This window comes from Pongo abelii, chromosome 19, assembly GCF_028885655.2.
Source record: "Pongo abelii isolate AG06213 chromosome 19, NHGRI_mPonAbe1-v2.0_pri, whole genome shotgun sequence".
In the NCBI taxonomy this organism is placed as follows: domain Eukaryota; kingdom Metazoa; phylum Chordata; class Mammalia; order Primates; family Hominidae; genus Pongo; species Pongo abelii.
The window spans coordinates 3,193,168-3,213,002 of record NC_072004.2 but is presented as its reverse complement, the minus strand read 5'-3'; the positions used below and the strand labels follow the sequence as shown (position 1 = coordinate 3,213,002).

The window sequence follows — 19,835 nt, the reverse complement described above, 5'->3', positions numbered from 1 at the left end:
CTCCAAGAGGTCCTTAAAGTTCTTTTTTTTTCCTTTTTTTTTGGAGTCTTGCTCTGTTGCTCTGTCACCAGGCTGGAGTGCAGTGGCATGATTTTGATGATCTTGGCTCATTGCAACCTCAACCTCCCAGGTTCAAGCGATTCTCCTGCCTCAGCCTCCCGAGTAGCTGGAACTACAGGTGCCTGCCACCAAGCCTGGCTAATTTTTGTATTTTTAGTAGAGACAGGGTTTCACCATGTTGACCAGGCTGGTCTCGAACTCCTGACCACATGATCCACTCACCTTGACCTCCCAAAGTGCTGGGATTACAGGCATGAGCCACCGCGCCTGGCCAGGTCCTTAAAATTCTAAGATCACATGACTTGGAAGTGGGAAGAAATCATCTTCTGGTATGATTATCTTGATGAAATTGGTAATTGTAAATGCTTTGCAAATTGGCAAATCAGTGGGTAGGTAACAGCTCTGTACATATGTTCTATTGAAGAGTTAGCTACTCCCCATTTATCCCCATTTTAACACAAGCATTGGATTGTGACTCTGCAATTTTCCAGCCCCTTGCTCATACTGTTTTTTGGTTTTTTTGTTTTTTTGGTTTTTTTTGCCTGCAATAGTTTTCCTCCAAGTCCACTGTCCAAATATTTCAAGACTTGACACCAGATGCTGGCTGCTGAACTAATCTTACCTTGAAAGTTTCCCATCTCAAAAGGATCACTCTCTCTCTCACTCCTGCCTGTCTCTCTGTTTCTCTCTTTCCTTGTCTTTGCCTCCCTCCTGCTGCTTCTCTCCTAAACTCCTACACATGTTATTTCATGCAACTTACTATGCTTTACCTTCCAGTTCAGTCATTGCTCTATAGAACATATCTTTCTTACATCTCTATAAGTAATTTGAGGACAAAACATGTTTGATTCAGTCTTTTCAATAGCAATAACCATCATAATACTTCAATATTTGTGAAATGAATTATCAATTGTTCTAATGTTCGTACAACTTCAGAGAAAGAGAGCATCAGTGTAAGCTAGAGTTGTCATGGAAGACTTTCCGGACACATTAATATTTGGGCTAGACTTTCCTGGCTTAGTGTGCTTTAGGGGAGGTACAGGTTAAGTGCAGGGTGCAAGGTTGTGGCAGGGACTCCTTTGTGTTAACAGGACAAGCAGGTCATGGACCAATCCACATCTTCTTTTTACTTAAACCTCCCAAAACAATACGGCCCTTAGGAGGGGCCACACCTTACAGACAAGTAAGTCATGGTCAGGGGTAGAAGAACCACTAAACAGCTGTTGCCAACCCTCAGACAGCTAGAGATGCAATTGCTTAAAACCAGGGGGATTCTGGGATGACCTCAGGTCACCCTGAGACACCCAGAGGGTCTGACAGGGTCCCCACGAGGCCCACTGGGGAGCCCTCCTGCACGACTACTCTCGAGGCTCCCCTTACGAGCTGTGACAGCTCCCTGCTCTGGAACTCCAGCCCATCCCTCATGCGCCCAACATGACGAGGCTCAAGGCCTTCGCTGGAGTGAGGGCTTCCGGCTGCCTGATGCAGTGGGTGCAGGCAGTGAACTGGTCTGAGCAAGTCTCCTCACACTAAGCTAACAGGCAGCAGGTTTCATCTGAGAGAGGCGAGCACGGGAAAAAAACCACAAAAGAACCCAGGACCTCTGGGCTATAGTCCCAGATCTTCCCCTAAATGGCTTTCCCTGTCAGGGGCATCCATGGCATCAGGCTTACTAAGCTGATGGCAACAGAAGCCCCTTCTCTATCTTGTAGGAGCAGAGGGACTCAGGAGAACACTCACCCTGGAAAGGGCACGGAAGCCACTGAGGTTTCTTCAGGAAAGAAGGGGAGGAGCTGCGCAGACCCAGTTATCCTCCCGGAGAGCCAGTGAGGGGCTAATGTCTGAGAAATGAGAGGACTCGAGCTGCTGTCTTCTCTGTACAGGGCTGTGTTCACTACAGCATTCTCCTCTGGGGCACTCAGAAAGTGGCCCTCCCAGGAGAGAGAAGGATGGGGAGAGAGACATGGAAAAGGAGACATCTAAGGCCCTTCATACTCATGGCAATGATGCTTCACCCCTTCTGGTATTTAGACTTTCTCACAAGGAAGGCTTTGCCTCTAGCCCTGGCTTTGTGGGCAGGTTGTTATGGCAGATGATGTCCGCTCTGCTTAACGGTGGGTCACTGAGGCCTACAGGACTTGCCCATGTCCTCCAGGTCCCCCAGGAAGGGAGAGGTGCAGCTGGAGACTCTATATGGGCTTTCTAAGGAGACATTTTCTTTTCTTTTCTTTTCTTTTTTCTTTGAGGCGGAGTCTCGCTCTGTCACCCAGGCTGGATGGAGTGCAGTGGTGTGATCTCGGTTCACTGCAAGGTTCACACCATTCTCCCGGGTTCACGCCATTCACCTGCCTCAGCCTCCCGAGTAGCTGGGACTACAGGCGCCCGCCACCACACCCAGCTAATTTTTTGTATTTTTTTAGTAGAGACGGGGTTTTACCATGTTAGCCAGGATGGTCTCGATCTCCTGACCTCGTGATCCGCCCGCCTCTTCTTTCTCAGATGTCAACCAGGGCATTTGAGCAGAGACAAGCCAATTTCTGAACTTGCCTGGGACCTGGGGAGGAGGAGGAGGCCCCAGAAGGGAGATAAGAGGGGAAAGCATTCTTCAAAGCCGGTTTCCTGTTGAGCCCTCAGTAGTGAGGCACTTTCTCTCTTGGGGCCTTGTTAGTGGGGGCCACTGGGACTGTGTCTTGGGGATCCTATAATGATTCTGGAGGTGGTGGGAGATGAGCCCTAGGATGCTAGCAGGACTACTGGGAAGGTGCCTATCAACATGATTTTCTAAGCCAGGTCCTTAGGGATTGAGAGCTCTGGTGAAGGTCACAGATCAATGAACAGAAGCTGTGGGAAGGTGTAGGAGTGTGTTCCTCTGACTCCTCTTCCCACTAACACATGCTCAGCCAACATTCCGTCGCCTAAGAGAGAGGGCTCCTTCTTCTCCCACCAGGGAATTCTGGTGCAGTAGAAAAAGCAGAATAGACAAACCTGTTCTTCTGATTATTAGTGGTTTGACTCTGCACAAGCTGCAAAGTCAGTTTTGGAGCCTCAGTTTGCTCATCTATAAAATGAGCATATTCTCCCCTACAGAGCACTGCTGTGAACATTAAACGAAGTAGGATTCATTAAGCTGCTAACAGAAGTTCAACAATTCATCTACATACAAACTGAGAACATTTGTGAGTGTTTGTTATTTATATGGTAATTTGCTAAGAACCGTACAAGCCTGGAGTGTCTATCAGTCTTCCTAACACTTCTACAAGTAGATTGTAGCAGACAGATCAGATGTTCTGCTTCACATCTGGAGAACAAAGGAGACAAGATGCTTGTCTTCTGATTTCAGCCATGGTTGGAGGGGATAGTTCCCTGCAGGCTTCCATTGCAAGCTGACAGTGTAGCCTCTTCTCTGGGATCCTCTGATGCCACGAACAGTGGGGGAGCTTACTCTGTCTCAGCACATGTGGAGCTCAGAAGTGCAGAGGGCAACTTGACAATGGGGAATGGGGCCAGGGGATAAATATCCCAGGAGCCGGGTGCAGTGGCTCACGCCTGTGATCCCAGCACTTTGGGAGGCCGAGGCAGGCAGATCACCCGAGGTCAGGAGTTAGAGACCAGCCTGACCAACATGGAGAAACCCCCTCTCTACTAAAAATACGAAATTAGCCGGGCGTGGTGGCGCATGGCTGTAATCCCAGCTACTTGGGAGGCTGAGGCAGGAGAATCGCTTGAACCCAGGAGGCGGAGGTTGCAGTGAGCCGAGATCACACCACTGCACTTCAGCCTGGGGAACAAGAGCGAAATTCCGTCTCAAAAAAAAAAAAAAAAGTCCCCTCAGCCCCCATCTTTACACAATTCTGGGAGACATTCTGTATGCTCTGGCTCAGTCCAATCTCTAGTGTTCATAGTGGAGACTTGGGTAATGTGTTGTTAGTAAGGGACAATTTTTCTTTCTCTGCCTCACCCTCTTCATAAATCGGTCTTGCTCTTGGGGACTAGCTCCCAAATAAATAACTTCACTCTTGCTCCCTGAGATGACTTCCTGCTTAAACCACACACACACACACACACACACACACACATACACACACACACACACACACATACACACACACACACACACACACACATATCTTCTCTCAGGCTCTTCTTTGGTGGGAACCAAACTAAGACAATTGGTTTTGGGAGGGATTCTGGAACTGGAGCATTCATCACTGTTGGAGTAAGTGGGGTTTATGATAAGCCCTAGCATGTGATAGCATCACAATTACCAAGAGTCATTTGTGGTAGTTTGGGATGAGGTACAGGTAGATGGAGAAACACTGTGTCATGTGTTAGCTCCAGCACGTTAATGTTAGAAGAACCATGGTAGTTATGAGAATTAGGATTTTTTTTGAGACAGAGTCTCACTCTATTATCCAGGCTGGAGAGTAGTGGTGCAATCACAGCTCACTTGCAGGCTCAAGTGCTCCTCCTACCTAAGCCTCCTGAAGAGCTGGTGCATGTCACCACACCTGGTTAAAAAAAAAATTAAAAAAAAAATTTTTTTTATTTTTATTTTTTGTAGAGATGGGATTTTGCTATGTTGCTCAGACTAGTCTTGAACTCCTGGGCTCAAGCAGTCCTCCAGCCTCAGCCTCCCAAAATGCTGAGATTGCAGGCATGAGCCACTGTGCCTGGCCTGGAGTTTTAAGAATAGGGATAGCTTTTGTTAACTTCCTTGGAAGCCTGGAAGAAATAGGATGATAGGTCCAGGTTAGTCAACTATCAACTTAGGGTTTATTTTGTAAAAGCCAGAAAACTTCCATGGCAACATTTAATGAGACATTAATCTTCTACAACCATAGACACACGGTGTTGAAAATCAGGCCTGGGACTTAATTGTAAGGGTGCAAGAGCTACTAAGGAGGCAGCACACGTAGCTTAGGTAGGTCTCCTATGCTAAATTACAGACCCTGGTAGGGAAAGAGTGAGACCTTGAGTCTTGTTTGAGTGGATGAACATGAGAATTTTGAATCCTCAGACTCCCCTGAATTCACTTGCTGCGGCAGAAGTATCCCTTCCCCTTGCTAGAAATGAGCAACCTCCTTTTGCCTGAAGACCATACAAACACCCTATATGAGGAAGAAGTCTCACAAGATGATTTCTGTCCTCCTCCAGAACTACTTCCATGTCTCCCAGTGCCTCCAAAATAGGATCAGAAAATCACTCAAAACCATGTAACTCCATGGAAATTAAACAACATGATTCTGAACAACTGTTGAATAAATAATGAAATCAAGGCAGAAGACAAGAAGTTGTTTGAAACTAATGAGAACAAAGATACAACACGCCAAGTGCGGTGGCTCACGCCTGAAATCCCAGCACTTTGGGAGGCCGAGGTGGGAGGATCACTAGAGGTCAGGAGTTCGAGACCAGCTTGGCCAACATGAAACCCCATCTCTACTAAAAATTCAAAAAAGTAGCCAGGCATGGTGGTGGGCACCTGTAATCCCAGCTACTCAGGAGGCTGAGGCAGGAGAATCACTTGAACCCGGGAGGCAGAGATTGCAGTGAGCCGAGATCATGCCACTGCACTCTAGGCTGGGCGATAGAGTGAGACTCAGTCTCAGAAAGAAGATGCAACATACCAGAATCTCTGGGCCACAGCTAAAGCAGTATTAACAAGAAAACTCATGGCACTACATGCCGACATCTAAAAGTTAGAAAGATCTCAAATTAACAACCTACCATCACAAATGAAAGAATTAGAGAAGCAAGAAAGAATCAACCCCAAAACTGGGAGAAGACAAGAAATTACCAAAATCGGAGTTGAACTGAAGGAAATTGAGACACGAAAAACCATTCAAAAGATCAACAAATACAGGAGTTGATTTAAAAAAAAATGAATAAGATAGACCATTAGCTAGCCTAATAAAGAAGAAAAGAGAGAAGATCCAAAAAAACACAATTAGAAATGATAAAGGGAATATTACCACTGACCCCACAGAAATAAAAATAACCATCAGAAATTTCTTCAAATACCTCTGTATAAACAAACTAGAAAACTTAGAAGAGATTGATAGATTCCTGGCCATGTACACTGTCCTGAGACAAACAAGAAGAAATTGATGCCCTGAATAGACCAATAATGAGCTCTGAAATTGAGTCAGTAATAAATAGCCTATCAGCCAAAAAAAGCCTTGGACCTGATGGATTCATAGCTGAATTCGACCAGAAGTACAAAGAAGAGCTGGTACTGGTACCATTCCTACTGAAACTATTCCAAAAAATTGAGGATGAGGGACTCCTTCCTAACTTGTTCTATGAGGCTAACATCATCCTGATAACAAAACTTGGCAGAGATACAATAGAAAAAGAAAATTTCAGGCCAATATCCTTGATGAACATTGATGCAAAAATCCTCAACAAAATTCTGGCAAACTGAGTCCAGCAGCACATCAAAAAGCTTATCCACCATGATCAAGTATGCTTCATCCCTGGGATGCAAATTTGGCTCAACATACATAAATCAGTAAATGTAATTAATCACATAAACAGAACTAAAGAGAAAAACTACATGATTATCTCAATAGATGCAGAAAAGGCTTTCAAAAAAAATTTAACATCCCTTCATGTTAAAAACTCTCAAAAAACTAGGTATTGAAGGAAAGAGCCATCTATTACAAACCCAGAGCCACCATCATACTGAATGGACAAAAGCAGGAAGCATTCCCTTTGGAAACTGGCACAAGACAAGGATGCCGTCTCTCACCACTTCTATTCAACATAGTATTGGAAGTTCTGGCCAGGGCAATTAGGCAAGAGAAAGAAGCAAAGGGCATTCAAATAAGAATAGAATAAGTTAAATCATTCCTGTTCTCAGATTACATAATCCTATATCTAGAAAACTCCATAGTCTTGGCCCAAAAGCATCTTAATCTGAAAGACAACTTCAGTAAAGTCTCAGGATACAAAATTAATGTGCAAAAATCATTAGCATTCCTATACACCAACAACAGTCAAGCTGAGAGCCAAATCATGAATGCACGCCCATTCAGAATTGCCACAAAAAGAACAATATACCTAGGAATACAGCTAACTAGGGAGGTGAAAGAGCTCTACAAAGATAACTATAATATACTCCTCAAAGAAATCAGAGACAGCACAAATGGAAAAACATTCCATGCTCATGGATAGGAAGAATCAATATCATTAAAATGCCCATACTGCCCAAAGCAATTTATAGATTCAGTGTTATTCCTATTAAACTACCATTGACATTCTTCATAGCATTAGAGAAAACTACTTTAAAATTCATACAGAGCCAAAAAAACAGCCTGAATAGCCAAGGCAATCCTAAGCAAAAAGAACAAAGCTGAAGACATCACGCTACCTGACTTCAAACTATATTCAAACTATACTACAGGGCTACAGTAACCAAAACAGCATGACACTGGTACAAAAACAGACACATGGGCACCAATGGAACAGAATAAAGAACCCAGAAATAAGACCACACACCAAGAACTATCTGATCTTTGACAGATAGAAACCTGACAAAAACAAGCAATGGGGAAAGGATTCCCTATTCAATAAATTGTGCTGGGATAACTGGAGAGCCATATGCAGGAGATTGAAATTGGACCCCTTCCTTATACCATATACAAAAATGAACTCACTACTCTTTTTAAACATTGTACTAGGCAGTGAGAAAGGGCAATAAAAGCAACTAAAATGTATACATATTGGAAAGTAAGAAATTAAACTATCTCTATTCATGTTTATACAGAATCCACAAAATTATCTAAAAAGGGGTTCTAGAACCAGTAATCAAGTTTAGTAAACCCATAGGGTATAAGGTCAACATATTAAAAAGTTTTATTTGTGTATATAAATATATATATAATATTAATATATTAAAATTATATCAAATAGCAATGAACATGTGGAAGTTGAAAAAAATTAAAGTACTCTTTGCATAGCACCATATTATTAAATATTTAAGTATAAGTCTTACAAAAATGTGTAAGATCTATGACATGAAACCTGCAACACTGATTATAGAAATCAAAGACTTAAGAAATGGGTAGATACCCAACTTCAAACTATACTACAAGCCTGCAGCAACCAAAACAGCATGATACTCATACAAAAACAGACACACAGACTGATGGAACAGAATAAAGAACTCAGAAATAAGACTGCACACCTACAACTACCTGATTTTCAAAAAACTTGGCAAAAACAAGCAATGGGGAAAGGATTCCTTATTTAATAAATGGTGTTGGGAGAACTGGCTAGCCATATTCGGAAAATTGAAACTGGATCCCGTCCTTACACCTTATACAAAAACTAACTAGAGATGGCTTAAACCCAAAACTATAAAAACCCTAGAAGAAAATCTAGGACATAGGCACAGGCAAAGATTTCATGATGAAAACATCAAAAGCAATGGCAACAAAAGCAAAAAATGACAAATGGGATCTAATTAAACTAAAAAGCTTTTGCACAGCAAAAGAAACTATCATCAGAGCAAACAGACAACCTATAGAATGGGAGAAAACTTTTGCAATCTCTCCTTCTGACAAAAGTCTAATATCTAGCGTCTACAGGGAACTTAAACAAATTTACAAGAAAAAAAAACCCATTAAAAAGTGGGCAAAGACATGAACAGACACTTCTTGAAAGAAGACATACATGCGGTCAACAAACATATGAAAAAAGGCTCAACATCGCTGATCATTAGAGAAAGCAAATTAAAACCACATTGAGATACCATCTCATGCCAGTCAGAATGGCAATTATTAAAAAGTCATGAAACAACAGATACTGGCGAGGCTGTGGAGTGAAAGGAATGCTTTTACACTGTTGGTGGTAATGAAATTAGTTCAACCATTGTGGAAGATAGTGTGGCAATTCCTCAAAGACCTAAAAAGAGAAATACCATTTAACCCAGCAATCCCATTACTGAGTATATACCCAAAGGAATACAAATCGTTCTATTATAAAGATACATGAATGTGTATATGTTCATTGCATCAGTATTCACAATAGCAAAGACATGGAATCAACCCAAATGCTCATCAATGATAGACTGGATAAAGAAATGTGGTACATATACACCATGGAATACTATGGAATACTGTGCAGCCATAAAAACAAATGAGATCACGTCATTTGCAGGGACATGGATGGAGCTGGAAGCCATTATCCTCAGCAAACTAACGCAGGAACAGAAAACCAAACACCACATGTTCTCACTTATAAGTGGTAGCTGAACAATGAAAACACGTGGACACAAGGAGGGGAACAACACACATCAGGGGCTTATTAGGGGTGGGATCAGGGGAGGGAGAGCATCAGGAAAAATAGCTAATGCATGCTGGGCTTAATAACTGGGAGATGGGTTGATATGTGCAGCAAACCACCATGGCACACATTTACCTGTGTAACAAACCTGTGCATCCTGTACACGTACCCCAGAACTTAAAATCAAATAAAAAGAAATGGGTAGATACAACATTTTTACAGATTGGAAGACTCAACACTCTTAAGATGTTGACTCTTCAGCAACTGATCTGGAGAGTTAACAAAATTCTAATAAAAATTCTGACAGAAATTTTTGTGCATGATTTGACAATCTGATTATAAAATTTATGTGTAAAGACAAATACACCCAAAATCAATTTTGAAAGAGGAGAACAATGTAGAAGGACTAAAATTGTCTTGTTTCCAAATTAACTATTAAGTTACAATAATGAGGAAACTGTAGTATTAGACAAAGGATAGAAACAGTTAGAATGGCAATCATTAAAAAGTCAGGAAACAACAGGTGCTGGAGAGGATGTGGAGAAATAGGAACACTTTTACACTGTTGGTGGGACTGTAAATTAGTTCAACCCTTGTGGAAGTCAGTGTGGCGATTCCTCAGGGATCTAGAACTAGAAATTCCATTTGACCCAGCCATCCCATTACTGGGTATATACCCAAAGGACTATAAATCATGCTGCTATAAAGACACATGCACACGTATGTTTATTGTGGCATTATTCACAATAGCAAAGACTTGGAACCAACCCAAATGTCCAACAATGACCGACTGGATTAAGAAAATGTGGCACATATACACCGTGGAATACTATGCAGCCTTAAAAAATGATGAGTTCATGTCCTTTGTAGGGACATGGATGAAATTGGAAATCATCATTCTCAGTAAACTATCGCAAGAACAAAAAACCGAACACCACATATTCTCACTCATAGGTGGGAATTGAACAATGAGAACACATGGACACAGAAAGGGGAACATCGCACTCTGGGGACTGTTGTGGGGTGGGGGGAGCGGGGAGGGATAGCATTGGGAGATATACCTAACGCTAGATGACGAGTTAGTGGGTGCAGTGCACCAGCATGGCACATGTATACATATGTAACTAACCTGCACATTGCGCACATGTACCCTAAAACCTAAAGCATAATAATAATAAATAAATAAATTAATTAATTTAAAAAAAAGAAATATAGATGAGTATTCAGGGTATATAATACCATAAAGAGTCCAGAAATAGATCTACTCATGTATCATTCACTGATTTTTGACAAAGATACAGAAGCAATTCAGTGAAGACTAGTCTTCAACAAATGGTGCTGGAAAAATGGGGTTTCCATATGCAGAAGAAATAAAATGGAACCTCAATTTACATTTAACACTCTACAACGAGTTCAAAGTGGATCACAGGCCTTAATATGTGTGTGAGTGCTAAAGATTCACCATGACATCTGTGGGGTCGTAAAAGTCCCAGAGAAGGAGGCAAGGAAGATATGTAGCAGCAAGGAGGTGAGGTGCTTTCAGTTGCATCCACTAAAGCTAGCTGAAGCCATCGCAGAACTGGTTCCTTCAGCTGTGGCTGAAATACCAGATGAGGCTGAGAGAACCTAAAATAGTGCATCATAAGTGTCTCCTATAGATCTCAAGGGCTGCGTTCTTCTACCAGGTGATGCAACAATGGCTTCACTGAATTGGAGGTTAAGCCTACCACCCAGTCATTTTTTGGTACTCATGTAAGCCAATATACAAAGAATAGGGTTTTCATTCTGCCTAGTGTGATTGATATTGATTACCAGGGGAAAATTTTGTTGTTCTACACAACTGGAAAAGAGAGAGCCATGTCTAAAATTCTGGAGAATTATTTGGTTGTCACTTAGTATTTCCATGTGCATCAATAAAGGTTAAGAAAAAATATAACAACTTGAGAAAGCAAGGCTTATGGGATGCAGATTTCCTAGGGATGAAAGTTTGCACTGTTACCACTGTGTAGAGAATGTCACCCAGCTGATAATGGCCAAAAGAAAGGGGAACATAGAACGAGTAGTGGAAGAAAAAAATATAAATGTCCACTGTGGCCTTGTGAGCAATTATAGGGACAGGAAGAACATGGCATTAGGAGGTAATCTGACATAGATGGAGTGCGGTTGGCACAATGGTGGTGATGAGTGCTATCAAGTTTTCCTAGAGAGATAAGGAGGTAAAAGTAACTAAACGGGTGGGAATTTGGGTTTCTTTTTCTGTTTTGGCCTGAGGAAGAATTGAGCATAACCTGAGAGAGCTCATTTTTTCTTCTTTTCATCTCTTTTCTATATATCTGCTTATGATTGGGTCACAGATGTCTGATCCTGGGGTATTTTTATGGGAAGCTGAGTTTTAGTGAGAGACTACCACCTGGATATCTTTACAAAGCATGTATCTTTCATAGTGGCTACTCTGCTTAAAGACCATTACCTTTTTGTGTCAATTTATGGTGTAAATGTTATACGTCTAAGATATTTGAGGCCATTCACAGTCTTTTATGGCCATTCTTTTTCACATCCCAAAATGTAGGCTGCAGCCACACAGGACTACTCTCCATGTCCTAAGCAGGCAGTGATTAAGCATCCATTCATGAGCTCCGTCCTCATGATAGCCCTAAATACAGTCAGGTGCGATCAGTGACTGATTACAGTGACAGATGACATGTACGGTAATTAGTCACTGCTGCAGGAGTCTGAGCAAATTTATCCTAGAGAGGTCCAGGGTAATTATTTTGTCTTTAATGAGTTACTCCAGAATCTGGATTCCTCTGGGATGCAGGGTCCCTGAGGCTCAGGGATGGGTAGAAGGGGAGATGTGAGAAGGAGTTGTCCAGACACAGAAGACAACTACAGAGACTGTTAATTTACGTGTCGTAATGGATAAAAGGGAGCAGGATGTCAGGTCAGGACCCTGGAGTTACCTTGAGATGCTGGGTGAGCTGGGCAGAAGGGTGAATGAGCTGATTCTTTGTGTCCTTCCAGCCTGAGGGTCTTGATTTCCCAGATGTAGGATGTTCTGCAGGATATTTTTTCAGTCATAATAACTTTCCTCTTTTCTATGTCTTTGCCTCCCACGACTTTCCAACATTCCAGAAGTATTTTAACTAATGTTTTCCAGTTACAGTCATTGGTAATGATAGCACTTACAAATATTTCTTATTGTACAATATATCCTCACAAGATCCTATCATTTTGGTATAATGACAGCTCTGTGAGGTATGCTTTAATGCAGTCATTCTCAAGCCTTGTTTTGTTTTAAAATTATCTGTGAAGCTTTACAGACAATTTTATGGTTCTCCAGAAGTCAGAACCATAAGCATAGTCTGTCTGTCTGTCTATCTGTCTATCTATTATCTAAATATCTATCGTCTCTAATCTATCTCTCTACCTCTATCATCTATCTATTGTCTATATCTATCTGTCATCTATCATCATCTATCTATATCTATATCTATCTATCTATCTATCTATCTATCTATGTATCTATCTATCTATCTCTAATCTATCTCTCTACCTGTATCTATCTACTATCTATCTATCATCTATCTATCTATCATCTGTCACCTATCATCATCTACCTATCTCTATCTATCATCTATCTATCATTATCTCTATCTATCTATCTACCTATCTATATCTATCAAGGCAGAGAGATAGAGACAGAGAGAGAGAGAGATTCTTTTAAGAAATTGGCTCACAAGATTGTGAGTATGGGTAAGTCTGAAATCCACAGGGTAGGTAAGCAGTCTGGAGACCCAGGGAAGAGTTGATGTTATAGTCTTGAGTCTGAGCAGTCTGAAGGCATAATTCTTTCTTCTTCAGGAGACTGTGGTCTTTTCTCTTAAGGCCTTCAACTAATTCTATGAGGCTTATCACATAATAGGGGGAGTCTGCTTTACTCAGAGTCTACTGATTTAAACGTAAATCATATTACAAAATACCTTTACCACAACATCTAGAACTGGCGTTTGACCAAAACTTGGTACCAGGGCCTAGCCAAGTGATAGACTGGATAAAGAAAATGTGGCACATATACACCATGGAATACTATGCAGCCATAAAAAAGAATGAGTTCATGTCCTTTGCAGGGACATGGATGAAGCTGGAAACCATCATTCTTAGCAAACTAACACAGGAACAGAAAACCAAACACCTCATGTTCTCACTTATAAGTAGGAGTTGAACAATGAGAACACATGGACACAGGGAGGGGAACAACACACACCAGGGCCTGTTGGGGGGTGGGGGGCAAAGGGAGGGAGACCATTAGGACAAATACCTAATCCATGTGGGGCTTAAAACCTAGATGTCGGGTTGATGGGTGCAGCAAACCACCATGGCACATGTATACCTATGTAACAAATCTGCACATTCTGCACATGTATCCCAGAACTTAAAAATAAAAAAAATAAAAATTAACCATCACATGGGATATGGATATCTGAGGACGAACTCAAGTGAGGGCTTGAGGTTAGAAATTATCCTTCTTTCTGTTTGTCCCAACATTTATAAAATTATTATCATATTTGTTTTTCTCACACCAATTTCAATGACATGATGTAGATTTGAGCACAGGAATGTTTGGTTTGGGTCATTTGTATTTGTGAAAAGAGTAGTATATCTGAGATACCCTAATATTTTCCACGGGCACAAAATTACATTGGTGAAGTCAGCAACAGAGTGTCAAAATGTAGAGTTAAATTGCTGAAGGTAATGAGTTCTTATTCCAGGAGGATTTAATAGAAGTAGTTATTCTAACTTACTGGCCATTTGCTACCTTTTAAGTTGGAGGAATGCACATTCCAGCCTGAGAGACAGCCAACAACTATTTAGAAAACATCTGCAATATCTGGGCACCACGCCAAGTGCTGTGACTGTCTTGCTGCGGTTATGAAGGCAGACGTGGCCTTTCATGCATAGAGTTTACAGTCTGGTAAGGAAGCCAGCTATCAACAGGTAGTCAACGGCATGGAGTGCTGTCGGATGAGTATGGGATGCCACGGAAACATAGAAGCAGGTCTCACCTTGTTTACAGAGACACAGGGAAGGTTTAGCTGAGCAAATTACATGTAATAGACCTGAAGGATAAGTGAGAATGAGCCGGATGAAGACGGGGCATGGGGGGATAGGTGCTGGGTAAGAGGAACAGCAAGTATGAAAGGCTGGAGGCAAGAAGTTATGACGTATAAGTCCAGCATTGCTGAAAAGAGGATGCAAGAGTCATTGTGGGGCCAGATGAGGCTGTGGAGGCAGGTGTGGGTCAGGTAATGAAACATCCTTTGATTGTGGGGCCAGATGAGGCTGTGGAGGCAGGTGTGGGTCAGGTAATGAAACATCCTTTGTGCTCTTGAAAGGAATTTTGCCTTTATCTTAAGAACAATGATAATCCATGAACTATTTAATCACGAGAGAGGGATGATCAGATTTTCATCTCAGAATGCCACAGTGTAAATGAAGATTGTTGAAAGAGAAGGTTGTTGAAGCACAGGGGCAGGAAGATGAATTGAGAAGCAGTTTCAATAGTCCAGGTAATACAAGATTTCCACCTGGTCTAGGGTAGTGGTAGTTGGGATAATGAGTGGATGAATTAGAAAGAGAATGAAGTGCAGAATCTGTAGGACTTGCTAGATTGGATATTGACTGTGAGAGAAATGAATTAATGAAATCAAACCTTAGGTTTCTGACTTGAGCCTGGCTTCCATTCACCAAACATGAGGGAGTGGAGGAGGATGGAGTTAGAAGAGGAGCAGGGTGAGATCAGAATGTCATTTAGGATCTGTCGAGCCAAAGATGCCTGTGATCCATCCAAGGGATGTTAATCATTGAGACTCAGGATATCCAGTTCTGTATACTAGAGAATGCTACACCTGAACACCTGAATTTCTTTTTTTTTATTATTATTATACTTCAGGTTTTAGGGTGCATGTGCGCAATGTTCTTTTTTTTTTTGACAGAGTCTTACTCTGTCACCCAGGTTGAAGTACAATGGCATGAACTCGGCTCACTGCAGCCTCTGCCTCCCAGGTTCAAGCAATTCTCCTGCCTCAGCCTCGTGAGTAGCTGAATTACAGGCGCCCACCACCACACCAGGCTAATTTTTTTATTTTTAGTAGAGACGAGGTTTCACCATGTTGGCCAGGCTGGTCTCAAACCCCTAGCCTCAGGTGATCCACCCACCTCAGCCTTCCAAAGTGCTGGGATTACAGGTGTGAGCTACTGCGCCCAGCCTACACCTGAGTTTCAAATGGCAATTAAAGCCATTGGAGTAGATGTGTTTTTATTGGGCATTATGCAGAATTATAAAAAAATGAAGTTTAGAAAAATCCCTGAGGAATATCAACATGTAAGATACTGACAGAGGAGGAGCCAACTGCAGTTACTGGTCAGGCAGGTAAGACAGAAACCAACACATTTTATGTTTCAGAAGTAAATAGATGAGTATTTTAGAAAGGATGGAATATTGTTACATGTTAAAGATAAATGAAGAGAAAAAAGATAAAGTTAAGTCATTTCTGATTATAGAGATTCTAGTTATAGATATTTGTGATATAGAGATGATAATTATTATAATGTCAGTTAAATAATTTTCGCAGAACACTCAGCAGACCAAGTGTCACAGAAATATCTCCATTTTAAAATTCAGATTTTAAAGGATACTGTTGTTTTTCCACTAAAGATACTGGAGACAGAGCATGATGGGACAAAATCAAACCAGCATCTCAGAGTTCCTGCTCCTGGGCCTGCCCATCCAGCCAGAGCAGCAAAACCTGTGCTATGCCCTGTTCTTGGCCATGTATGTTACCACCCTCCTGGGGAACCTCCTCATCATTGTCCTCATTCGACTGGACTCCCATCTCCACACGCCTATGTATTTGTTTCTCAGCAACTTGTCCTTCTCTGACCTCTGCTTCTCTTCCGTGACCATTCCCAAGTTGTTACAGAACATGCAGAACCAGGACCCATCCATCCCCTATGCAGACTGCCTGACCCAAATGTACTTCCTCCTGTTATTTGGAGACCTGGAGAGCTTCCTCCTGGTGGCCATGGCCTATGACCGCTATGTGGCCATCTGCTTCCCCCTGCACTACACCGCCATCATGAGCCCCATGCTCTGTCTCGCCCTGGTGGCGCTGTCCTGGGTGCTGACCACCTTCCATGCCATGTTACACACTTTACTCATGGCCAGGTTGTGTTTTTGTGCAGACAATGTGATCCCCCACTTTTTCTGTGATATGTCTGCTCTGCTGAAGCTGTTCTGCTCTGACACTCGAGCTAATGAATTGGTGATATTTATCATGGGAGGGCTCATTCTTGTCATCCCATTCCTACTCATCCTTGGGTCCTATGCACGAATTGTCTCCTCCATCCTCAAGGTCCCTTCTTCTAAGGGTATCTGCAAGGCCTTCTCTACTTGTGGCTCCCACCTCTCTGTGGTGTCCCTGTTCTATGGGACCGTTATTGGTCTCTACTTATGCCCATCGGCTAATAATTCTACTCTAAAGGAGACTGTCATGACTGTAATGTACACTGTGGTGACCCCCATGCTGAACCCCTTCATCTACAGCCTGAGGAACAGAGACATGAAGGGAGCCCTGGAAAGGGTCATTCATCAGAAGAAAACTTTCTTCTCTCTGATGATAACACTTGGAGCTATTACATAGTTTATCCAGTAACATATTGATAATAATATTGGAATATTATTCTAAATTATTTCCTTATCATCCTTTTGTTGAAATGGCATTGTACATAATTTTTCAATATGTAGTGGAGATGAAGTATAGCTGAGTAGTTGAACTAGGGAAGAGGGTCTTGGTGACCTGGCTAAGACTTCCTGTTTGTCTTCCCAAGGTGATCTTGGAAAAATATAGTTTAAGAACAACTGTTTTAAATGGTCTTCATGCCCCACAATCTTAAATTATCGCAGGATTTTGTTATGTTACTCAGAATTTTGATTTGATTGTAGAATCATTTTTGTTTAATTAAAAAAAATTTTTAATTTTTTGTTTATTTTTATTTTCTATTTTGCACAGCGTCTTACTCTGTTGCCCAGGCTGGAGTGCAGTGGCACAATCGTAGCTCACTGTAACCTCAACCTTCTGGACTCAAGGGATTCTCCTGCCTCAGCCTCCCAAGTAGCTAGGACTACAGGCATGCACCACTATGCCTAGCTAATTTTTAAGATTTTTTTGTAGAGATGAGGTCTCCCTAAGTTTCTCAGGCTGGTCTTGAATTCCTGGCCTCAAGTGATCCTCCCACCTTGGACTTTCAAAATGCTGGGATTACAGGAGTGAGGCACCGTGCCTGGCTTGTGGAATCATTTTATTTTTATTTATTTATTTATTTATGAGACTGAGTCTTGCTCTGTCACCCAGGCTGGAGTGCAATGGCACGATCCTGGCTCACTGCAACCCCCGCCTCCTGGGTTCAAGCAATTCTCCTGCCTCAGCCTCCCGAGTAGCTTGGATTATAGGCAAATGCCACCACGTCGGGCTAATTTTTATATTTTTAGAGATGGGGTTTCACCATGTTGGCCAGGCTGGTCTTGAACTCCTAACCTTGTGATCCGCTCACCTAGGCCTCCCAAAGTGCATGGATAGAATCATTTCTAAATAGTGCTCTATAATCTTAGGTTAGTGCTAGATAAGATCTAAACAGCTTAACCTCCCAGCCGCCCTTTGAGTGTCTCCTACATATTCTCCCTGCACAAATTTTCACATCATTTTACCTCTTCTCCCTCCTCCTGATTTATTTTCACATCTCCATAGTCTTTTCTCACCTGGCCTGACCTTCAGTACATTTTTCTGACACTTTTACTACAATGGTGTATTTCGTCTTTACCTGGAATTAACTAATACCCTGAGGTCCTAAAATTTATTTCACCAGGAAGGAAGCTACTTGCTGGTAAATTTTAAAAAGCTCAGTTTTAAAGAAAGGCTCTCTTCTGGCCAGGGAGGCTCACACCTGTAATCCCAGAACTTTGGGAGGCCAAGGCAGGTGGATCACAAGGTCAGGAGATTGAGACCATCCTGGCTAACACGGTAAAACCCTGTCTCTACTAAAAATATGAAAAATTAGCCAGGCGTGGTGGCGGGCACCTGTAGTCCCAGCTACTCGGGAGGCTGAGGCCGGAGAATGGCATGAACCTGGGAGGCGGAGCTTGCAATGAGCGGAGATAGCGCCACTGCACTCGAGCCTGGGTGACAGAGCGAGACTCCATCTCAAAAATAAAATAAAATAAAATAAAATAAAATAAATAAAATAAAAAGAATGTCTCTCTTCTGTTTGGTATTTTGGATGTTACAAAAGAACTTCATATTTCTGTTTGTATTTTACCCCCATGAAAGATCCAAGGAAGTAGAGAAGATGCTAACACTGTGTTACATGCTGAAAAGTACGTAGCTCGGCAACTTTCTACATCACACAGTGTGTCAATTGTTGAGTTTATGTAAAATTCCAGACTATCTGATTCTGCAGTTTATTCTCATTTTCTCTCACTTTAGAAAGAAAGGGAGCAGCCATTCATGGGAGTGTGAATTAGTTCAACCATTGTGGAAGACAGTGTGGCGATTCCTCAAGGATCTAGAACCAGAAATACGATTTGACCCAGCAATCCCATTATTGGGTATATACCCAAAGGAATATAAATCTTTTTAAAACTCTTAACTCCACTTGTGGCGTAAGTTTCCAACATTGGTCAATTTGTATTCTTTATTATTATTATTATTATTATTTTTAAAAAATGAATCTCGCTCCGTTGCCCAGGCTGGAGTGCAATGGCATCATTTCGGGTAACTGCAACCTCTGCCTCCTGGGCTCACGCGATTCCCCCACCTCAGCTTCCCGAGTAGCTGGGACCACAGGCGCCCCCCACTCCTGCTCCACCGCTCCACACCCAGCTAATTTATATATTTTTAGTAGAGATGGAGTTTCACCATGTTGACCAGGGTGGTCTCGAACTCCTGACCTTAAGTGATCTGCCCACCTCGGCCTCCCAAAGTGCTGGGATTACAGGCGTGAGCCACTGCGCCCCACTCAATTTGTATTTTTGGTTGTGCCCTCTAAGTGATGGGATCCAAGCCCATCACTTTCATCCTCCTGTATGTTCTGCCGACCTCCACAGCTCTATCTGAAGCCCAGCCTTTCTCCAGAGCTTCCAACTGTTCTTTTTATCTGCCTAATAGATACCTCCTCTTGAGGCTGTATGGGCAGTTCAGTTTCAACACGCACAGCATTAAACTTTTCATGTTCCATCCAAGTCTCCTCTTTGTCATTGATCCCATATTGGTGTTTATGATGTCTCCCCCCATCCAGCTACCTGACCAACCACTTCTATATGTGTATGTATACCACTTTGAATTTCACCTTTTTCATTTAATATTTCCTGAAATACTTTATTAATCTCCATATGGTCATTAGGGTAACACCAATTTTTGTAATGCATACAGTCTAAA

The 19,835-nt window shown here is 42.1% G+C and overlaps 1 protein-coding gene across 1 annotated transcript; it reads left to right on the top strand.

Annotated features, from left to right (window-relative positions):
- Positions 1–16,076: 16,076 nt before the first annotated feature.
- LOC100436476 (olfactory receptor 1E1) lies at positions 16,077–17,381 on the top strand. The gene has a single exon (XM_002826831.3). It carries the CDS (start codon positions 16,077–16,079, stop codon positions 17,043–17,045), a length of 969 nt encoding a protein of 322 aa, XP_002826877.2. The 3' UTR covers positions 17,046–17,381.
- The last annotated feature ends 2,454 nt before the right edge of the window (positions 17,382–19,835 follow it).